The sequence below is a fragment of the Nothobranchius furzeri genome, chromosome 14 (genome assembly GCF_043380555.1).
Source record: "Nothobranchius furzeri strain GRZ-AD chromosome 14, NfurGRZ-RIMD1, whole genome shotgun sequence".
Lineage (NCBI taxonomy): Eukaryota > Metazoa > Chordata > Actinopteri > Cyprinodontiformes > Nothobranchiidae > Nothobranchius > Nothobranchius furzeri.
Window position 1 is genome coordinate 58342712 of NC_091754.1, and position 23289 is coordinate 58366000.

General features: G+C 42.7%; 1 protein-coding gene across 2 annotated transcripts in view; it reads left to right on the forward strand.

Annotated features, from left to right (window-relative positions):
• The first annotated feature begins 1490 nt into the window (after positions 1–1490).
• LOC139062673 (zinc finger protein 235-like) overlaps positions 1491–23289 on the forward strand; it is a 34462-nt gene continuing 12663 nt past the window's right edge. Inside the window, exons 1-2 of one of the 2 annotated variants that reach the window (XM_070544245.1) lie at positions 1491–2808; positions 2964–3076. In XM_070544245.1, coding sequence (XP_070400346.1) covers positions 3067–3076 — 10 coding nt within the window. In that variant the 5' untranslated portion in view covers positions 1491–2808; positions 2964–3066. The remainder of the gene's footprint in view (positions 2809–2963; positions 3077–23289) is intronic. The other variant, XM_070544244.1, reaches the window with a different exon arrangement.

Consider the following 23289-nt stretch of genomic DNA (forward strand, 5'->3'; position numbering starts at 1 on the left):
TGAAACCCAACGTCTGGTGATGTCTATGTGTTCCACACTTCAGGCTGTAATTGACTGCAAAGGATTTGCAACCAAGTATTGAAATGTATAAGTTTGATTTATGGTTTTTATTCTGTCCCATTACTTTTGGTCCCTTAACAAGTGGGAGGCACGTATGCAAACTGTTGCAATTCCTACACCACTCACCTGATTTGGATGTAAATACCCTCAAATAAAAGCTGACAGTCTGCAGTTAAAGCACATCTTGTTCGTTTCATTTGATATCCATTGTGGTGTATAGAGCCAAAAATGTTAACAATGTGTCAATGTCCCAATATTTATGGACCTGTGTGTGTGTGTGTGTGTGTGTGTGTGTGTGTGTGTGTGTGTGTGTGTGTGTGTGTGTGTGTGTGTGTGTGGCTGCTTATACTGAGCCAGGATCCTCTGGAGGTTTCTTCCTGTTAAAAGGGAGTTTTCCTCTCCACTGTTGCTACATGCTTCCTTAGTGTACGGATTGCTGTAAAGACATTGACACTAGTTAGTGACTCAATGCAATTTGCTGGGTTCCTTATATAGGAAAATTTTTACTCATTGGCTTAATGAACAGAACTGTATTGGAATGTTTACTGTGTGAAGTGCCTTGAGACGATTCTTGTTATTTGGTGCTTCGTATAAAAATATACTTAAATTGAATTTAAAATGTAAACGAATGAAATTGCTGAGCAGGAATCCAGGAGGAGGTAGAGGAGGCAGCAGATACGGTAGAAGGAAAGAGCAGCAGCAGAGCAGGAAGATCCTCTGATCCTCTATCCAGGGCCGGATTATCATTGCAGGGGCCCCCTGGGCACAATGTGCCTATGGCCCCCCACCCCCACCCCACCCGGCCTCCCCCAACATTACTGTCACCCAGTAACACTTTTTAGACATTTCATAAAATTGTCAATATTAAAAATCACTTACTTATGTTGATACAAAAGCATTTACCTCCAGGTCAAAATAGATTTGTAACCTAATCAAACTCTCATACCTGATGATATTCCTGTTGTGGCTCACTCATATATCTTTCTTTCTCTGTCCTCTCTCTTTTCTCCTCGTTTTCTGTGTCTCTCTTCCTCACAGTGCTCCTGTCTTCTCTTCTGTCTGTAATAAAAAAAATGTTGTCAGCCTTTGGGACAGTGGGGGCGAGTGAGTCTGCTGTAAAAGAGATCCCACTGTCAAAGTACAACAGAAAGTTATGCAAGATTATTTAAAAGCTTATACAGATATTGAAAAGTTTGCAAAGAAGAAATATCTGCATGTTTTTTGTTTGTCTCCTGTCTCCTTCCTCCTCTTGTCTCCTGTCTCCTCCTCCTCTTGACTCCAGAGCTGTTCTCAGATCAGTTCTCACTGCAGCACTGAGAGTCATCTCCACTTTTTCTGGTTCTGTCAATCACTGTTGGATGAAGCTCTCCTCTCCAGCTCATAGAAACATGGTCCAGTCACACTCTCTGCTGTTTCAGCCTGTCTGGATGGTTACTATGACAACAAGCTGCAGAGAGATGCATAAAGATAAGTGATGAATGAGTGAAGTGAGTGATGGTCCAGACTGAACAACACGCTGTGTTTCCTGTCAGACTGATGTCATATTAGTGTCAGAAGCACTGATCCAGGATCTGACAGTCAGGAACTCTTCATGACTGCAGACTCAGGAGTGATGGATTTACTGCTGTTCCATGTCCACTGCTGCATCTGAAGAGTCTGTGTGTTGATGAACGTCTCATCTGCTTCTGATGTATCAGCTGATCCACAGATCCAGAAGCTGTTGTTGAATGGGTTTTAATGAAACCCTTCTATGTTACTGATTACGTTCACCATCTGCCTCTGGTGGCCTCATCAAGCATTGCATGAAATGCTTATAATAATAAATAATCATCAAATTAGCACCTTACTTGTTCTGTTTGTTTCTCAGAGCTACTTCAATGAAAAACAAAACAAAACAATAAAAAAGTTTCTCCCAAAATCTTTACAGAAACATTTTTTCTGCCCCTGAGGAAAATTATGAATGTGGTTACAGGTCATAAAGTCAAAAGAAACTTAGATTTGGTCAATTTTAGATGATGGAACATGATAAATGAAAAATATTTATTTCTTCCTGTCACAGTTTTTAATAAACTGCATTAATAAAAACAATATCATAAGAGAAGGAAAATAACTGGTGTTTACGTTAAGTTACTGCCTGTGGGAGTTATCACTAGTTATGTGTGGTCTAAAGCCACACTGAACACTCAGGCTGTTGCTGTTCATGCAGACTCGTGTCCACTAGGTGGCGGTAGTGCATCTTTACGTTGGTTGTACAGAAGAATAAGAACACCGAAAGCTGATAGCATAGTTAGCTTGTTGTTGTTCTGGTGTGTGAGGTGAATATTTGAGGCTCTGCAGGAGAACTGTCTTCACTTCAGTCTCTGGGAGAGTTGATCAGCTAAAGCGACTAACTGAAATCTTCTCACCAGGCTGTGGAAACTTTCTCCTCAACAACTTGGTGCGAGTTCTTTCCAGAACCAGAGAAGATATTCTGCGGTCTTCGTGACAATCGGAGCTCCAAAAGCAGGTGATGGGTCAGAAAAGCTTTTCTCTAGACTTCCTGTCCTCTGGGTCTGCTGCTGTTCCTTTGGCCTCTCTGAGAAACGCGCTCGTTTAGCTGCTTTCATCAGATTGAAGAGGTTCCCTCTATCAGACTCGCTCATCTGAGTTGGTCATGATGCAGGATCGCTGCTCGCTCTCTGATCCATCCTGCTCACACTCTCCGACGGAAAAGCCCCGAATCTGAATGTGACTCTGGAGGAAAAAGCGGTTAGCTCTACTCCGTGAACTCTGGTGACCAAAGGTCCTCTTTTCCAGACTGGATCTGTCCTCAGCTGATCAGAACCAAAGCGTTGGATCTTTAATCTCATGAGTTGTTCAGAAGCAGCATCTTAATCAGCTCTCCTGCTTTGTTTCTATTGCAGCTGTTAGCTAAACACGGCTAAAGAAAACCTGCTCCCACTTCAGGATCATCCATCAGCTGGGACTGATTCATCGTGTTTACTTCACCATCTGGATCTGGACAGCATGGATACAGGTGTGTGTGTGTGTGTGTGTTTGTGTGTGTGTGTGTGCGTGCGTGCGTGCGTGCTAGTAAGGGGGTAAAGGTCAGCACGATTCTAAGGGCCCACTGCTGTCTAGGAGCCCAAAAAAGTATCAAATGTGAATTAAAAGAAAAGCCTAAAAATCATAAGTACTTTACATTACAGTATTTTTTCTAATTTAAGACATTAAACAAACTATCTTTTTGTCTTAATGAAATGTATATTTATTCAGAGGTCTCTACTTTATTTGGACAAATAATTTGACTTAAAGTGATAACGGTGAACACAATAAAATATGAACTCTAGTGCTGATGATGGAGAACTACAGCTAAGATCCCGCAGGAGTCTGTGCTGCATGTTCCCTTTTCTTTTTCCAGCACCCAGGAGTGATATTGCTAATTCTGTTGAAGGAAATTCACTGTTTAATGAGAGACGGCTGGTGAACATGTGTAAATAAGTAAGAATGCATGTAGACATACGGTTACAACAGCTGCTGAGTTGTTCTTGATGGCTAAATAATTAATAAATGTAGAGTTAAAACTTTAAAAAATGACCTCTGGTTAGATTTACATTTTAACCTTTTTTGTATTTATTGTAATTTGCAGCAAAAAGCATTTAATTCCACTGATGTTGCCCCTGATGTCAGCATTATTAATACGTATAACTGTATATCAGCTTTTATCTGGAATGGACCCATAAAATTAACATAGTTTTCTTTATGAATTTGTTCAAATAGCCTTAAACTATCTTACAGCTGCTAACATAACACATATGTAAAATGAAATAATTTATTGGTGACTATATATTTACTCTGATCACACGTGTCTAACACAGTCATATTTGATTTAAATGACATGTGTGATGATTTTTCCTCTGTGTGTAATATACAGGTCCTTAGCATATTGTGATAAAGTTAATTATTGTCTGTAATGTACTGATAAACATTAGACTTTCATATATATTAGATTTATTACACACAACTGAAGTAGTTCAAGCCTTTTATTGTTTCTAATATTGATGATTTTGGCGTACAGCTCTTGAAAACTCAAAATTCCTATCTCAAAAATATCATGAAAAGGTTCTCTAAACGAGCTATTAACCTAATCATCTGAATCAACTAATTAACTCTAAACACCTGCAAAAGATTCCTGAGGCTTTAAAAACTCCCAGCCTGGTTCATTACTCAGAACCGCAATCATGGGTAAGACTGCCAACCTGACTGCTGTCCAGAAGGCCATCATTGACACCCTCAAGCAAGAGGGTAAGACACAGAAAGAAATTTCTGAACGAATAGGCTGTTCCCAGAGTGCTGTATCAAGGCACCTCTGTGGGAAGGAAAAAGTGTGGCAGAAAACGCTGCACAACGAGAAGAGGTGACCGGACCCTGAGGAGGATTGTGGAGAAGGACCGATTCCAGACCTTGGGGGACGTGCGGACGCAGTGGACTGTGTTGGGTATTTTTATATCCTTAAAATAAACCACACAAGAGAAAGGATCAGTAAGGTTTCATACGCCGGAGTGGAGTGAGAGGCAGAGAGCCTGAAAGGACCCCCGCTCAATTCACTCTGGCTTCTCCTCTCTGACCACAGCGTTTTTATTGAGAGACAGGAAAAAATGGACAAAGAGCAATCCATCACTGTTTACACTAGCCAATAACAGCGTTGCTTCTAGGCAACCAGAGCTCGCCTGAAAGGACAAAGCCCTGAGATTTACTTTACAACAGGGCCGGAGTGGGACACGTTTTCAGCCCTGGAGTTTCAGACCCCAGACCGACCCACTTAATGAATTATTATTAAAATCATGTTAGAACTTTATATGTATAGTCTACAAAAGCACACTACTCGGTAAAGCCTTGTAATTCAGTGCAAGAAAGAGTTGCTTTACAATGTAGGTTTATTTGAACATCAGTGCACATCTCCAACATTGTTCTTTACAACACATTCTCTAACAATATAACAATCTACCTTCTGTTCAAACAGCTGTTCTGAGATTTTCAACCCTTTAAAATGAAATGACTCAGCACTCCCTTTCACACTTTTTCCAGTTTCCCTAGACTCACCTGCACACAATTAAAATAATCATCTGTAAAGCTTTAGCACATTTGATATGGAAAACACATTTTTTGTAACCAATTAAAATATTTTCTATGGCAAAATATGCAGGCTTATTTCATTTTACTTTCATTCTAATAGCGATCTGTTGTGGGCTTTGTGCATTTACTAACAGAAATACATCAGGTCACTACTATTATTTGGACATTAAAATTATTATAATGAAACTGATGTTTGCAGTTGTTTGCACTAGGGCTGTAGCGAAGCCTCGATGACGTCGACTGCTCGATTCTAAAAATTTGTCGATGTCAGATCCGGTAGTCGACGCACCGCGCCCACTTGTTGCATCCCCAGGAGTTTGTAAATAGAGGTGGAATCTGCCTGTTTTTCCTCTTGTTCGCCCTCTTCTCTGCCTTCACTATCATCTCCGCCAAATACCGAAGACCCGGAACAATGTCCGTCCGCTACTAGATTCCTTTCCTGTTTTGCCCGCTTTCATTTCCCGGCAACGGACAACAACTTCCAGGGTCAGATGCGCTGCTCCGTCTCTCTCGCAGATGTAGAAAATCACCGGGAGCGTTTCTCCCTTCATAAAGGAGCTTCTTTCAGACATTAGGAGAGCTGTTTTGGTGGTAGCAGTCTCTCCTCCGTGCTGGTCTGTTTGCTGCTGGGTGTTTTTGGTTTATTTAAACTTGGCAACTTAACGTTGGTAAAGCTACTGTTAGCATTTTCGCTAACAGCTTCTTGCGTTTGGATAAGCTGTTAGGTTTTGGTTTAGAGTTCATCTTTTTTGTGGTGCAGATCTCCCTTTTATTACATTAAGAGTGTTGTGGGTTTTCAGTTTAGTTTAAAATATCACCTTGAGTTTGGTTTAACCACGCAGTTTACAGTTTGGACCTTTGGAGATCCTTATTTTGGTCCAGAACCCAGTAATCGTTGCCCAGTGGGACATTCCTAGTTATTTGTACTTTTGTTTTAATTCCCCACAGGCAGAATTAGTTTTATTATTCCCAACCTGTGGATGGAAGATTTATGTATTTTTGTAGTTGTAAATAAACCTGATCATCATTTTAACTTTTATATCCCGTGTTATTGTCCCTTCCTTTTTGCACACGAGCCAAACTCCCCAGGAAGAGTCGTAACATCACCCGCCTCACGCTCATAAGTGACCAAAACAAAGCAGCACAGAGACACTCCATCTCCAACCACCTCTCAGGCAGCAGCCTGCTCTCCCAATTTCTACATGTCACCAGAACATAACCAACCACAACACAATAAAAGCAGTGTTATACAAAATGGAAGGCCTGTAGTGTTTATTCTCTTACTGTAACAATTTATCCATTTTTTGAGGAATTTATTAGAGATTTTTTGGTTTTTATTAACTGTGCAATAGAAAAATAATCATTTGATTAATTGTCTAAATAGTCATTAGAATAGTCGACTATTCGATAAAATAATCGTCAGAATAATCGTTTTAAAGATAATCGTTTACCCCCAGCCCTAGTTTGCACATGAGTTGGCTCACCTTCTATCCCAACAGGAGCAATACCCTCACTGCTGGCTCCTGGCTCTTCTTCTGACACTACATTGTGTGAAAATTGTCACAATTCAGCATTCATTTTCCTTTTTTACACGCTTTCTGATCAATGCTGAATCATCTAGCATTTTAGAACACTTTCATATAGAGCCAGGATAGTTTTCATCATATAAATTTTAATAATATTCAGTTCACTGACTCAATAAGTAATCCTACCTGTCCGCTCTGGAACGGTGGGTTTCTGCCTGGTGCTTATTAGGCCTACTGGAGCTTGTGTTTGACTCTGAGGGGCTACAAGACAGTTTGGTGGCATCAGTCATATCATACTGTTAACTATATTACATAACGTTATGTCATGACGCCATATAATTCATTATTGATGCTTAATTAACTTGAATGGTGATTTGCAGCCGGTAAAGTTCAACATCTTGACTTGCCTTACCCGTTTTATCTTCATTTGAAGTTAAAGACCGCAAGCTTGTTTGAGAAAAAAAGGTGCTCATTTTTGCACATTTAGCTGCATCTGTTTCCAGCGCTTTCCTCTTTTTAATTCTTGCCTTCTCCGCGCCACCCTTGCTCTTTCTACTTTCCATCTTTCCGTCAACTGCGTGGTCACGTGGTGCGCACAGGCGCATACGGGGAGAAAAAAACGAGCTGCAGCCTGCAGGTAGAGACAGCCGGGAGGAGCGTATGAGATTAGCCCGGCGGCCTCAGTGCCATGACTGAACACCGGCACCAAAAAATAAAATGATAAAAAACAAAAACGAGAGCAGCGGCCCAAACATCGAGCGGCCCACCGGGAATTCTCCAGACCCTCCCGATTAGCCACTCCGGGCCTGCTTTACAACATGATAACTTAAAAAGGAATATTTAAGACAGTAAAATACATTAAAACCCTAAAATTTTCCCCCCTGAAATGTGAATTTTTAAGTAATAAAAGATGAACTAAACAATACTTGAGGACTTTTACACCTCTTGAATGATGAAAATCAGAGTCATGCCAAAATATAAGTAAAAATGTGAACTTTTACGTAGCTTATAAGGATATTAAATAGAACACTGGTAAAGATAAATGTAAAAAATAAAATGTAATAAGTAAAAAATAGAGTGTAATAAGTAAAATAGAAAAATACATTTTCATATCAAAAGACCTAAGTAAGATTTTAACAACCCAAAGATCAACCATAAAATTTTTGGTAATTAGGAATTATGACATACCTTACCCATGTAAGATTTAGAATGTCCAATCAACCTGACGATTTTAGCTTAGCCAATAACCAGACATCAACACCTATGTTACCTTGTGGGTAATTTAATATAGGTGTATCCTTGATTTATTAAGCTAAATTACACTCTGGTACCTCAACCATCTTGGCCAGGTCCGTCTTCAACAGGAACCTGCTGTTGGATCAAAGTGTAATTTAATTGCAATCAGTGGAGCACAGATCTTAAGTAAAACATGATACCATGAACCGTCAGTGAGCCACAATAGAAAAGTCCAAGGTGAGGAGTTGGACACTTGTGAGGTCAGGAACCCTTGGAGATTTTTTTTACCTTGTGTTCTAAAATAAAATGTTTTATTTTATTTTAATTACCTTAAAAGACTCAAAGTCTCTTTTTACACTTTATATTTATTTAATCAGGATCGTTGTCAAGTCGACGCCAGAAACAATGAAACACAACTTGAATATCAGATGAACAACAAGGCTTTATTCAACCGGCATTCATACAAGTTATCAATCATGAACGAAACATTTCTCTTACCGTTGCTTATGGGTGGAGAGCTGAACACCCCAGTTAGAGAACGTAATCCATGATAGGTGAAGAACTGAACACATGTAATCCATGAACCTCGTCAGGTAGAATCCTTCAAGCAGCTCTAACCCCCTGAGCCCTGCTCTGCTCCTTATACATTCCCTGATGTGCGTGCAAAGCTGCACACCTCCACCATGATTACCTTGATTACATCCTCATGATCACATTATGTTCGGCTCTACCATGATTACCCTTGATTACATCCTCATGATAAGTGTGATTGACAAACAGTAGTGATCAATAACTTATATAAAGCAATTATACAACAGATGACAAGTTCATTTTTATTACATTCCACTCTTGAACTTTTCATCTAATTTATGTAACATATCCATCACCATTTCCCCATCAAAACCAACGTCATTTATAACATACCTTGTAGTTCCACTTTAATTTTCATCGTAGTCTTTGCATTATTACCCAATTTATTTCTCTTCTTAATCGAATAACATACCAACAAATAATAAGATTACACAATGTTAGAATGCTGATTATAATTAATGCTGCAATCATAGGTGGAATTAGCACTTTATTAGCGGTACTCGACATGCCTGTAAATATATCCCACCAATGATGAGCGGAAGCCTGTTCAATCAATGTAGCAACATGTTTTATTTCCCCTTGTGCCACAAGAGTAGACACCATGAGCCTGGAAAGGTTGGACCTATGAGAGTCAATCAATTTTGCCACTTCAGTGGAACCATCCAATGCGCATTTGAATCGTTCCAGTGAGAGTGTCCAAGGGGAGTGTAAAACCTCCCATTGTATCTTAGTCAGCCGGCTAGATACAGTGTAATTACTCAACCAATAGGTCACGTTATTCCATTCCCACATATGTATACCCTTGAGACAACCTGAAAAGGGAACTGAAGGTACCTGTGGGGAATTGGTCATTGTAGCCACGCATAAGGTGTTAGGACCCACCTGCCAAAACTGTTCCTCTGGGGGTGTGACCGTCCAATCACAGAGTACGACCCTTGAATCAGTGAAACATGGATTGCTATGTCCTTTTACCAATGGGCAGGCTAAACCCTTATCAGTCTCATCACAGTGTTTTACTTCATATGTTCGATTTGTTTTAACATCCCACCACTCTCCACTAACATGGAGATACCAAAACCCTTTAGTGGTTATCACCGGCAGTATCTGATATCTACACACAGTCATTACTGATGTCATATTATACTGATCCCAGTATCCAGTACACATAGATTTATTACAAATCGTCATTTCTGCATGTGGCTGTAGCCATAATGAACTACTGATGTTCCATAATGTTCGCCATGCATGATAGTTATTACTCATTACCTGTATTTGAAACCTATTTCTTTGTGTCTCAGCATGAATAGTCTGCAAGGAACAGACTGTCCAATTACCTATGTGTGACAAATTATGCAATGCATCATAAGTTTCATTCCAAAGCTTTAGATTCCATTTAAATACACTTTTCCACACATCACTTCCTTCTAACTGACTAGATACAGTCGAAGGCATCCATCTTGCAGTCTTGGTGACAGCTTGTGCGGTGTATTCTCCAGTGTTGGACAGCATAGTTCGTGTTACCTCATTGTCTGCTGTGTTAGCCAGACCATACAAAGTTCCAGTTCCTCCTAGCACGGTGTCATACCATGCTCGCCTCCTCCTGTTGCAAGGCGGAATAGGAGGGAATTTCACAGTCCATCGCACATATTCGGCTACCCTTATTTGTCCCATTTGTTGACAAGTGTGAACCAGGGGAGCTACAGCTGTCTGCGTAGCTCTAGCTGTGTCGGGCAGCACCCAGAATATGTACAAATAGGCGTGTCCTCCTGTGATTACAGTTCCATTCCTGATCCAGAAATCGTGATCAACCTTCATACTCCAATTTGTGCCATTTTGTATGCAAGTACCATTCCCCTGATGGTATGCACAGATGCGCGCTGCAGAATTAAAGGTTACTGTTGATCCTTGAACCAACACCCCCGGGCTGATCACCCTTCCTCGGAATTTAAAACATCCTCTGCACCGGTACATCTTACCGGTAGATGTTAGGTTTCCCAAGTAGCAAGCGTCATTTGCTCTGCATGTGAATGTGCCTTGAGTGCGGTTGGACATACTGCTAACCAATTCCAGATGGCCCATGACCCCTTCTTCCAACACTTGTCCTTCCGTGAGCCCCCAACAGAAATGTGCCCTCAGTGCGATGACAGCGAGGACATGGTGGACGATGACCAAACATCCGACACCACCAGGTCCGCGGAGCCCATCCATCGCCTCGACAAGGGTTCAATCCTTTTGTAGGGGAAGGGGACCCAGTCAACCACCGTCACTCAGACACCCGCCTATGGGATACATACAAAACTGCAGATAGAATGACAAGCATTAATTTTCTCTCCTGTAACATTTGTTTATCGGAATATTAATCCATTTTTCCTCTCCGGGGAACAATACACTTACCACAGCATCTTTTCCCTGTGCAATAATCTCTCCAGCTCTGGGAGGACCATTGAGCTGCTCCACCCACACTTTTGCCCCCGCAGTAAAGTCTGATGATCCAAACCCAGTTTCACCCCTCTGAGTGATAGTGGTAGGTTTAGTAATCTCTTCAACTTTGGACATTACACACCGTTTGATTACTAACTGAGCTATCTTGTCTCCTTTTTCCAGTACCAACGGTTCTTTACCTGTATGCTGACACACCACACCTATTTCCCCTTGATAGTCTGAGTCTATTACCCCAGCTAAAATGGTTAGACCCCTCAAAGCTAAACCACTTCTTGGACACACATGAGCATAAGTTCCTGGTGGACATTGAATTCCCAATCCTGTTTTTACCACTGTCACTTTATTGGTTACTAAAGTGATGCTTTCCAAGATTTTAAGATCTAATCCCACAGAGCCCGCAGTTGCTCTAACAGGGAGTTCTGCCTCAGAAGTTAGTTTCCACATTCGTATAGGAGGGTCAGTAGAAGTTGTTTCCCTTCCTGCCCTGGCAACCATTAGCATCAGTGGAGTAACTCCATCCCCCACGGGTCTGTTATTTAACTGATGTACTGCCCTAGTCAGATTTTCTCTCCATTTGTCCAAAGAATTAGTAACCGATAGTTTCCTTAGTTTCTCTTTCAGTAACCCATTCATTCTCTCAATGAGTCCACTAGCTTTCGGGTGATATGCTACATGATAGATCCATTCTACCGCGTTGTTCTCTGCCCATTCTTTGATCTTATTTCCAGTGAAATGGGTACCATTATCAGTCTGAACCTGCAAAGGTAGTCCATAATAGGTCTCTATTAATGACAGACATTTCAATGTAGCCTCCTGATTGGCGTTATGACACGGATGCACCACCAGTACCCCTGACACCGTATCCACGGCTGTGCATGCATACTTACAGTTTTTACTTTTTGGCAATGGTCCAATGAAATCAATCTGCCAACACTGTCCCGCTTGTTTACCTCGATGTATCTGTCCCTGTATATGTCGAGGGATTCTCTTTTTCTGATGTTGACAAGGTTCACAATCTTCTATGGCAGTTTTAATATCATCAATGATGAGATCTATTCCTCTGTCCCTCGCCCATTTCAATGTTCCCTGCACACCCCAATGTCCAGCAGTAACGTGAGCCCATTTGGCTAATCCAGGACTTGATTGTCTTACAGCCTGAATTTTCACTATCTTATCTACAGTCTGATTATGCAGGGATTCAGGATCATTGTTATTAGTATGAGCATCCACATGTAATACTGACACAGGAATATTTTGGCATTTCTCCCAAATGTCCTTCCATAGGTCAGCTCCCCAAACCTCTTTTGAATGTATCTTCCATTGTGTAGCATGCCAAGTTGGCATCCAAGTTAACATTCCTTGGGCTACTGACCAGGAGTCAGTATAAATACTTACTCCCTGCACCCCAGCCGCCATTATTACCATGTGTACTGCTTTCAACTCCGCCCATTGACTACTCTTTCCTGTCCCTGTGAGTTCCATAACTTGTTGTGTACCAGGGTTAAATGCCCCAGCCTTCCATTTCCTGGTTCCTGCCACATATTGACAGGAACCATCAGTGAACCAGGCTCGCTCCTGCTGCTCTGGGGTGAGTTCGCTCCATCTTACCCCCAGTTTCACAGGAGAATCCTGGATTGGTTTTACCTCAAAAGGCACTTCATCCATTTCTGGAACGTCTGCCACTTGCTCGTGGAGCATTGATACTCCTTTTTCTCCTGGTTTCATTCTCTCAGAAACATACCACTTCCATTTTATGATGCTAGCCTCTTGAGCTACCCCTATGCGGTGAGTTGTAGGATTGCTCATGACCCAAGTTAGAATGGGTATATGTGTTCTCATCATTACTTCATGCCCCACAGTTTGGGCTTCTGTTTCCAACAAAGCCCAATAACATGCCAACAACTGTTTTTCAAATGGAGTATATCTCTGTCCTGCATCAGGCAATTTCCTAGACCAAAAACCCAAAGGTTTTCTGCACCTATCTTGTTTTTGCCACAAACTCCAGTTAGCATAATCATTTACTGCAGAAACCTGTAACTCCACTGGTCCTGACAACATCTTCCCCAAAGAAACAGCTTGTTGGATTGCCTCTTTAGCTAGTTCAAATGACTGTTGTTGATCAGGCCCCCATTCAAACTGCTCCTTCTTCCGAGTGCATCTGTACATAGGCTGCAAGATCTGTCCTAAATGAGGTATGTGGTGTCTCCAGAACCCGAACAACCCAATATACCGCTGAGCATCTGTCTTATTCTGTGGTATTGGGAACCGTGCTATTTTCTCTTTAGCTTTAGTTGTTATCTCTCTTTCCCCTCTATTCCAGATAATTCCCAAGAACTTCACTGACTGTGCAGATCCCTGCACTTTCGCTGGATTTATCTCCCATCCATGATTCTTCATATGTGTTATCAGAAGTGGGAGCAATTGCTCAACCTCTTCTTTAGTGTTTCCCTGAATCATGATGTCATCAATGTAGTGTGATAGCAATATGCCTGATGGGATCTTTAAAGTCGACAGATTTTCAGCCACTATCCTATGACAGATTGTGGGTGAATGCAAATACCCTTGTGGTAATCTGGTGAAGGTGTACTGTCTTCCTTCCCATGTAAAGGCAAACTGTTCCATCTTATCCTCAGGGATAGGTATGGTAAAGAAAGCATTGGCCAAATCTATCACCGCATACCATGTACCAGAGTGATGCTGCACCCTTTCCACAATCGTGATAACATCCGGAACCGCAGACGTTAAAGGAGGAGTATGTTTATTCAGCGCTCTATAATCCACAGTCATTCTCCATGAACCATCTGATTTCTTCACTGGCCATAAGGGATTATTCCACCGTGTGGTGCATGTTTTCAAAACTCCTGCCTCCAGATATTCTTTAATAGTGTCCGTAATTTCTTTCTGACCCCCAGGCAACCGGTATTGTTTTTGTGATACCACCTGTGTTGCTTCAGGAATGGGAAAAGGTGTCATTTTGACCTTGCCTACCAAAATGGTGTGGATTCTGTTTATACCAAAACAAAATCGACCATGTTTCAGATGAAGAGTCATTCCGGCCAATATATCCATTCCAATAATCCATTCCCTTGCAGGAGCCACTACTACACTGTAATTTCTAATAGGTTGATTTCCTATTTTTAAGGGCAAAGTTACTCCCTTTCCTACTAACATCTGCCCCCCAAGTCCAGTCAAAGGTACAATGTTTCCCTTTATTTTATCAGGATTGCCATGAATTACCGAGGCCTCCGCCCCAGTGTCAACCAATGCCATTACTGTCTGTACTGATTTTTTCCAATAAATCTGTAATTCCACATGTGGTCTGATATCATTTATTGACCATCCTGAGGCACTGGCAACAACCCGAGCTTGACCTTCATCCTATTCATCATCATGTTCCCTTCGGTGCTGTTTTTCCTTTCTACGCTTCACTGCCGCCACCTGATAACACTCATCTGAACTCTCCTCCTCTGAAGATTCCTTGGGAGGGGCGGAAGGTTCAGCAGGCTTCGACGCCACCTCCCTGATCACATTCTGCAACATTCCAGCCAATTCTGACACAGACATCCTGTCGTCCTTTTCAGGACAATGTCTGAACTGACAATGGACCTTCAGTCCCATTTGGCTGCATTTCTCCATCAATGCATTAGTGGGCAATCCATCAATCTCCTCAAACGGCACTCCCGCTTGTCGCAGTGCCCTCCACAGATCTGTTCTAGAGGGGCCCATTGCCCCCCCTTTACGACCCCTTGAATGTGGATCAATCCTGGGTTTTTCAGTTCTAGCTCCCTCTCTCCTCGTCTCAGACCAATCACCCAGCGTGGTGAGTTCGCCAAGACGATCTTTTATCGCGGCAAAAGTCTGGTCTGCCGCGCCAAACAACAAGCTGGTCACCATGGGTTTATAATGTGGTGGGGCATGTCTGATGAGGTGATCTCTAGTTGCCTTAGAGATGTTACAGTCCACCACTCCAGCTCCCCCGTTTCGAGCCACTTGCTCTCTAATAGTGAGTCTGGTGAGCCGCTGAATGGCATCTCTCACTGTCTGCCATTGCCCTTTAATCTCAGACCAGTCCGCCGTGGTAGGATAGATTACATGACATGCCAGAGCATATGCATCCCCCACATTGAAATCTTCATCAGCTGGCAATGCCCGGACTGTAGCCCGGTATTCAGCATTTATCTGTGCATCAGTACTTAATCCTGAAAATCTCATGGCATCACCGGCATCTATGGCTATATCACACGCGCCATCCTCCATAAGGCGATTAAGCCAGGAGTCAGTTGGTTCGCCTGGGCGCTGTTTCAGCTTCCCATTCATGTGATTTAACTCATCTTGTGAATAATCCTCTAGCGTTGTTAGCAGCCTAGGGGCGGGTTGTGGCTGCTGTTGTAACATCCTTCTTATATTACCCGCCTCATCGAGTTCCGGCCGTCCCTGATCATCCACCATATCTACCAGTATTGGTGGAATAATTTGCTGTTCTCGCCGACGCCTAGTAATAGGTCTTTGTTCTGACATCTTTATCCCCTGTAATGATGGATACAAGGGCTGAGGTGGTGGGTCAGGTTTAATCGCCCACTCCTCCTCCTCATCATCCCCCCAAAGATCCCCGTTCCATTTCTCCGGGTCCCAATCTTCACCAACATTCTTTACAAACGCCCGGATCTGAGCAGGACCTGTTCTACGAGGTCGCTTCTTTTCCTTCCTTTGCGCTCGAGACACAAAAGTCAGCGTTTTATCCAAAACATTCTGAGCATGCTTTAGCTCTTTCCCCATCACACACACTCTCTGCTCAAACTCTGAGCATGATTTTCCAACTTCTTCAGCATGGATTTTCTCCTGCGCCGCTCGCTCTCTACAACTGCTCAATTCTAACTCCTGTTTTATCCATGCTTCTGCAAAAAGCCACATCATATCTCTCACTCCTGCCAGCGGCGCTTTTTCTTTAACTTCTATCCGCGTCAAACGGTCCAGCACCACGGCGGGGCTGACCACTCCATTTAACTCTCCCCACGGCCCAGGGCGTCCACCGCGCTGCCTTAACATATCACCAATGGTTCGGAACTCCTCCGTTTCCCAGCCGGGAATCGGCACGGGAATCGGCGTTCCCTCCCCAGAAGCACTCGGCTCCTTTTTGCTTCTCCAAAAACACTTCATTGTTGCTGGAATAGCTTGACTGATCCTGTTCGTGACGCCAAAAATGTTCTAAAATAAAATGTTTTATTTTATTTTAATTACCTTAAAAGACTCAAAGTCTCTTTTTACACTTTATATTTATTTAATCAGGATCGTTGTCAAGTCGACGCCAGAAACAATGAAACACAACTTGAATATCAGATGAACAACAAGGCTTTATTCAACCGGCATTCATACAAGTTATCAATCATGAACGAAACATTTCTCTTACCGTTGCTTATGGGTGGAGAGCTGAACACCCCAGTTAGAGAACGTAATCCATGATAGGTGAAGAACTGAACACATGTAATCCATGAACCTCGTCAGGTAGAATCCTTCAAGCAGCTCTAACCCCCTGAGCCCTGCTCTGCTCCTTATACATTCCCTGATGTGCGTGCAAAGCTGCACACCTCCACCATGATTACCTTGATTACATCCTCATGATCACATTATGTTCGGCTCTACCATGATTACCCTTGATTACATCCTCATGATAAGTGTGATTGACAAACAGTAGTGATCAATAACTTATATAAAGCAATTATACAACAGATGACAAGTTCATTTTTATTACACCTTGTCATGAATTTCTGTCCAATTTGCACTCAGATCTTCTTTATGTCCGTCATTTCCTCCCACAGCTGCACAGAGGCCTCCTCCTGAAGCAAAGAGGAGGTCTAGCGCCATCTGGTGTTTCATTGCCATAGTGCAAAGACCTGCCTTCTCAGGATCATTTGTCATCATATTGGTGCCCCATCCATGCTGTACAGAGGTTTTCATCCTTTGTTGTTAGAGAATGGCTTGTAGGCCTGTACATGTTTTAAGTCTCTTCATCGCAGATGATTGGGTCTTTGTGTTAGTGCGTTTTCTGTGAACACCAATGGATATGGTTGTAAACGAGCCAAGGCGCACGTTCCACACCAGTTCTTTTGGAGGTACAGGTAGAGGTTGGAGCCACATTTCCACACGTGGCCTTCAGGAGTACCTGATCCCCATTCTGATGGATTCACCAACCACTGTGTCTCATCCTTCGGACGTGGAAGCTTGAGTTTTGAGATCAGAGCGGTGGCATTCATTCGGACAAGTCCTGTCCCTTCTACAATGTCATGTAGGGCTGCAACTAACGATTATTTTCATAATCGATTAATCTGTCGATTATTTCTTTGATTAATCGATTAATCGGTTTGTTATTGTTTAGCTATTTAACCTATACAAGTGATGAATACATTTCAGTTAAGAAAAAGAAAAACATAAGAGAATTGTGCAGTTGACTGCAATCTATTTTATTGCACATGAACACAGTCAGCGGTGTAAAATGAGCTAAACAGTGAAAAATATCAGTCCAGAATAATTTTTTGGCATCAAAATATAAGAGGTAAATTCCATAAAAAATAATGTAGAATCTAGAATAGAGTTTGTAAGTGGTATGCATTGCTGGGGGGTGAGTGTCTTGTTCCCCATGTAGTTGTCCATCGTTGCTTGTTTTTTTCTGCATGAGAAACACAAATAGACTGAAATAAGTACACATATAAAATAAAGCAGCACACACACTACAACACTAAATCAATATTACATTATTTGAATTAACAATATACAGTGATCATTTATTTTCATAAAAATGCGTTGTGAGGCGTTTTACAGTGTTAGATAGTAAAACAGCCTTTAATAGTAAAAAAAAGACTTTCTGAATTTGTCCTGTATTTAAAAATTGAAAGCGTACAACTATGCCGCGTTATATTCACCTGGACACAGCTCGTCTGTATATTTTTCTCCGCCGAGTTGTCCTTTTTTGAATGAGGAACATAGTTATGGGTTTGTGCCGTTTTTCTCTTAACGAGAACATTCTTATAAACAGACGTGCTAAATTTGGCAAGCGCATGATTCACAACACGGAGGAGATTCACGATTGCATCTAGTCAATCAGAAGTAGAACACCGTAGACAGACGCGGCAAAAAAAAAAAAAACATGTTTAACATCCACTATAACGAACTCGGCTCCCAAATTTGATCTGCGTTAGCTTGTTTATTTTCTGTTACTTACCGGACTTTCCTCTGCTGCATCAGCCCCCACATGTTTTCGTCTCAAATGTTCACTTAGGGACGTCGTGCTTCCGTGCCATGCTAGATGGTTTTTGCATATTTTGCCGGTCACCCGTCTTTTCAAGGCGTCTAGAGCGAAGTGCTCCCATACTCGTGAGGTTTTTGTCCAGGGTTTCTCTTGTTTTGTCGCTTCTATTTTTCTTCCATATTTCTTCTTGTTCCGCCATCTCTCACAGCAAGATGAGCGTCAGTAACGTGATACGTCATGAAAACCGAGGGCACTTATTGGCTCGTTTCTTCTTCTACGGCTCCACTGGTAGATCAGTGGCTCATTACTGCCACACACTGGCGGCAAATTTAACAGATTGTAACCAATGTCAGATTGTGGTAAAAAAATAGATTTTATGCGGTAAAATATGATTATTAAACAACTAATCGATGACTAAAAAAGTTGTTAACTATTTTAATAATCGATTATAATAGATTAAATCGATTAGTTGTTTCAGCTCTAATATCATGGCTCGGCGAGAACAGCCAATGAGATATATTTTCTGCTGGGTTATACCTGTGAAGGGGCAGCACATCAGAGCAGGTGGAGTTACCCAGGAAGGACATACCTTTACTGCATTTCCATGATATGCAGAACGGCTCTTCCGTTTTGGCACGGTGGAGGTGCAAGCCCTTCTTTAGAGTCTCATTAGCCTTTTTGGAGAAGTTTCACAGAGTCAACCATACTCTCCCTTGGAACCGGGGGCTGCAACAGTGTGGCAAGGTGGATCAATTAACTTGCTTTCGCCCATCTGCTTTCCTTTCCTGTATACGGAGAGCATGGAAGCTACACACAGTCTCATTCATGGTTAGAGGTATTGCGGTTAATGTGGAATTGTCTTCAGAGTGGTAGGACATGAAGGTGCACACATAACTTGTGTTGAAACCAAGCATTTTAGCAGTCAGTTTAGCCATTTTATACCACTCGTTGTCGAGAGATGAGTGGTGTTCGATGAGGGTGCATTTCTTCTGTGCCCCTCAGGTCTGCTCTCTAGGACCAGAAGCAGGGTGTACACCACCATCAGGAACCACAGCAGGCCAGCTTTGTTCCATTTTATATTGAGAAACCCCATGTCGTCAGTTTCACCTTCAATTCAAATTCAAATTCAAAAATACTTTATTAATCCCAAAGGGAAATTGATTGCTGTAGTAGCTCAGAATAATATAATAATCAAGTCATCAAAGAGTTATTGTATATTACAATGACTGTTGGCAGGAAGGATCTCCAGTAGCAGTCAGTGTTGCAGCGAAACTGAAGAAGCCTCTGACAGAAGACACTCTTCTGTTGTCGGACAGTCTTGTGAAGAGAATGCTCAGGGTTGTCCATAATTTTCTTGATTCTCTGGAGAATCCTTCTTTGCATTATCTCCTCCAGTGGTTCCACAGTCGTCCCCAGAACAGAACCAGCCTTTTTTATTAGGCTGTTGAGCCTTTTCAGGTCCCTGCTTCTGATGCTGCTACCCCAACAGACGATGGCTGAAGAGATTACACTCTCAACAGCAGACTTGTAGAAGATCTGCAGCATCTTGATACAGACATTGAAGGACCTAGTCGTCCTCAAGAAGTGCAGTCTGCTGTGTCCCTTCTTGTAAACAGCTTGGCTGTTCTTTCTCCAGTCCAGTCTGTTGTCCAGGTGAACTCCAAGGTATTTGTATTCCTCAACCACCTCCACTTCTTCTCCCATGATGGAAACAGTGTTTGACTCCACCCTGTTTATTCTGAAGTCTAAAATCATCTCCTTTGTTTTGTTCACATTCAAGGTCAGATGATTGTTTCCACACCATGCCACAAAGCGCTCCACCAGCTCTCTGTACTCAGCTTCCTGTCCATCTCTGATGCACCCGACAACTGCAGAGTATCTGAGTATTTCTGTAGATGACAGGTCTCTGATTTGTACTGGAAGTCTGAGGTGTACAGGGTGAAAAGAAATGGTGAGAGTACAGTCCCCTGTGGTGCTCCAATGTTACTGATCGCCTGGTTTGATGTGCAGTTCTTCAGCCTCACAAACTGTGGTCTGTTTGTCAGGTAGTCTTTAATCCAGGCGATAGTTGAGGCCCCCACCTGTGTCTTCTGGAGTTTTTGGCAAAGTACATCAGGCTGGATTGTGTTAAATGTACTGGAGAAATCAAAGAACATGACCCTGACAGTGCTGCCTGCTTTGTCCAGATGACAGTGGATTGGTTGAAGCAGCTGGATGATGGCATCTTCAACTCCAACTCCATGGCGATAAGCTAACTGCAGTGGGTCCTGATATGTTCTAGTTTGCTTATTCAGGTGGACCAACAGGATTCTCCCCAGGACCATCATGATGTGGGATGTCAGGGCAACCGCTCTGAAGTCGTCATTGACTGATGGGCGAGTTTTCTTTGGAACTGGAATAAGGCAGGATGTCTTCCACAGGACTGGAACCTTCTCCTGGGCCAGGCTGAGGTTGAAGAGGTGCTGCAGAATCCCACAGAGCTGCTCTGCACATGCCTTCAGTACCCTGGGGCTGACACCATCTGGACCTGCAGCCTTGTTCCTGTTCAGTCTTCCCAGCTGCCTCTTCACCTGACTTCTAGAGACAGATAGGTGGGAGGGGGAGGTAAATGGGGCAGCAGCATCTCCTGACTTGGTTGAAGACAGATTTATAGAACCAGAAGAGTCCATGACTGCGTTAGAGGACAAAAGAGCTGGCATGTGACAGGAAAATGTTGGATCGGAGGAGGATGGGATGTCTGATCGGCTGGGGACAGGCGAGGAGGATGCTGGGTTTTTTCCTGAACTGAACCTATTGAAGAACTTGTTCAGTTCATTGGCTGTGTCCAGGCTGCCATCTGTGCAATCCTTCCTCTGCTTGGAGCCTGTGATCTTCATCCCTGACCAGATATCTCTGATATTGTTCCTCTGTAGTTTGTTCTCCAGCTTCTTCCTGTATGCCTCCTTGCTGTCTCTGATCTTGGTCTTCAGTTGCTTCTGTATACTCCTCAATAATTCCCTGTTTCCCTCCTTGAAGGCACTTTTTTTTTCTTATTTAGCAGATTCTTCAGTTCACTGGTGATCCAGGGTTTGTTATTAGCGAAGCATCTCACTGTTCTGGTGGGTATGATGTTGTCCATACAGAAGGTTATATAGTCAGTGGCACATCCAGTCATGGCATTGATGTCCTCTTCATATCCTTGGCAGAGAGTCATCCAATCTGTGGTCTCAAAACAACTGTGCAGGGCTTCTTCAGCATCCTGTGACCATTTTCTCACAGTTCTTCTTGTCACAGGTTGCCTCTGAACAAGTGGTTTGTATTCTCAGCAGAGAAAAACAAGATTGTGATCTGATTTTCCCAGAGGATGTCTTGTTTTGGACGTGTATGCATTTATATTTGCATAACACAAATCCATTGTCTTGTTTTCTCTGGTGGAGCAGCTGACAAACTGTTGAAATGTTGGAAGTGTTGCAGAGAGCGAGGCATGATTAAAATCACCAGATATAGCCACAAATGCATAGGGGTGCTGGGTTTGTAGCTTAGCGACAAAGGAACTGATGGCATCACATGCATTTTCAGCAATGGCTGAAGGTGGAATATAAACGGTTGCCAAGACAACACTGGTGAACTCTCTAGGCAAATAATATGGGCGACAACTTACTCCCAAGAGTTCAACATCTGGGCTACAGAGTTGACATTTCACTGAAACATTTCACTGAAACCTGTTAATCAAGTTCCTTCTGTACCTTACAATGTGACAGATGAATCAAAGAGGGGCACTCGGCAATCTTTACTGAAGTGGAAGTGGTCAACAGGACCTGAAAGGGACCCTCCCACTTCGGACTTGTTCCATTTTTCCTTTTGATTGCTTTTATGAACACCCCGTCCCCAGGTTCAATAAGCTGTTGTTCCTCTAACCCCCAAATTCCACTACCTCCGGTCCGGTCCGCCCCCATCTTCCGCAGCCGCTCGCTTCCGAACTCAATTTTTCTTGGTACCCGCTCTACAACGGCTCCGCTCCGGAGACCTGAGGTGGGCAAACAAGCATGCGCGGGATTTTCAAGATCTTGCGATACAGTCCGAGCAATAAACGCGGAAGTTAGATCTAAACACCCGTTGTGTGGGAGAAGCATCAGCATGAACTGTTTAATCTGCCCATCATTTGTGTTGAGAGATCAGCAGTGTTTGGATCAACAAAGTGTGACTACTTTGATAGTGGAAACTGTATTTATGGCTTACTTTTGTGCATTTAAACTTCAGCCGCCATTGATAGTTGTTAAAAGTTGTTAAACCTGTGCATATGAAACAAAAAACGCCTTTTGTTTATCGATTTATTGTGAAAAACGGAAGGTGTGCTTGCTTCTTTTCCTGTTGGGCGGTTGTGATTTCTGTCCATTTACTGCGGAGGTGCTCCGGCGTCCGGCAAAAATAGGATCGATTCTATTTTTGCCGGACGCCGGAACAGAGGGCGGCGCACTGCGCCGCACTGCCGTAGCACGACCGCAGTAGTGGAATTGCTCTGATTGACTACAACGGGACCGATTTTGCTCCGGCGTTCGTGTCGGAGCAGAGCGGAGGTAGTGGAATTTGGGGGTAAAACAGAGGGAGAGCAGAGCAGATCATTTGCTCCCAAAACTTCTCTAGGAGACAACACCTTTTTCATGTAATCTGCTAATGTGGGTTCTTCCTGAGCTTTGTTGATGTCTGGTGATCAGAAAGGAAGTCAATAAGGTCTGCCATAAATGATTTCAAATGGAGTTAACCCCTTATTTGTTAGTGTTATGCACATATAGAGTTTGACTAGATCTACCCATTCAGGCCAGGGCCTTTTTGTTTCTTCCAGACATTTTCTAAGTCTGCTTTTATTGTGCCATTGTTTCTTTCAACAAGACCAGAAGATTGTGGGAATTTTACCTCGTTTAGGGCGCATATTGCCCTGAGGGTTGTGTTTCGCACAAATTGTACAGTGTAGTGAATTAGATTACAGGTTATTTAATGAGCCATAAAGCGTGGGATTCCATAGGAAATATGAAATTCTCCTTACAGATCTGTGAGGTAATTTAAACTAGAAGATTGAAACTTTTTATTGCAGGGATT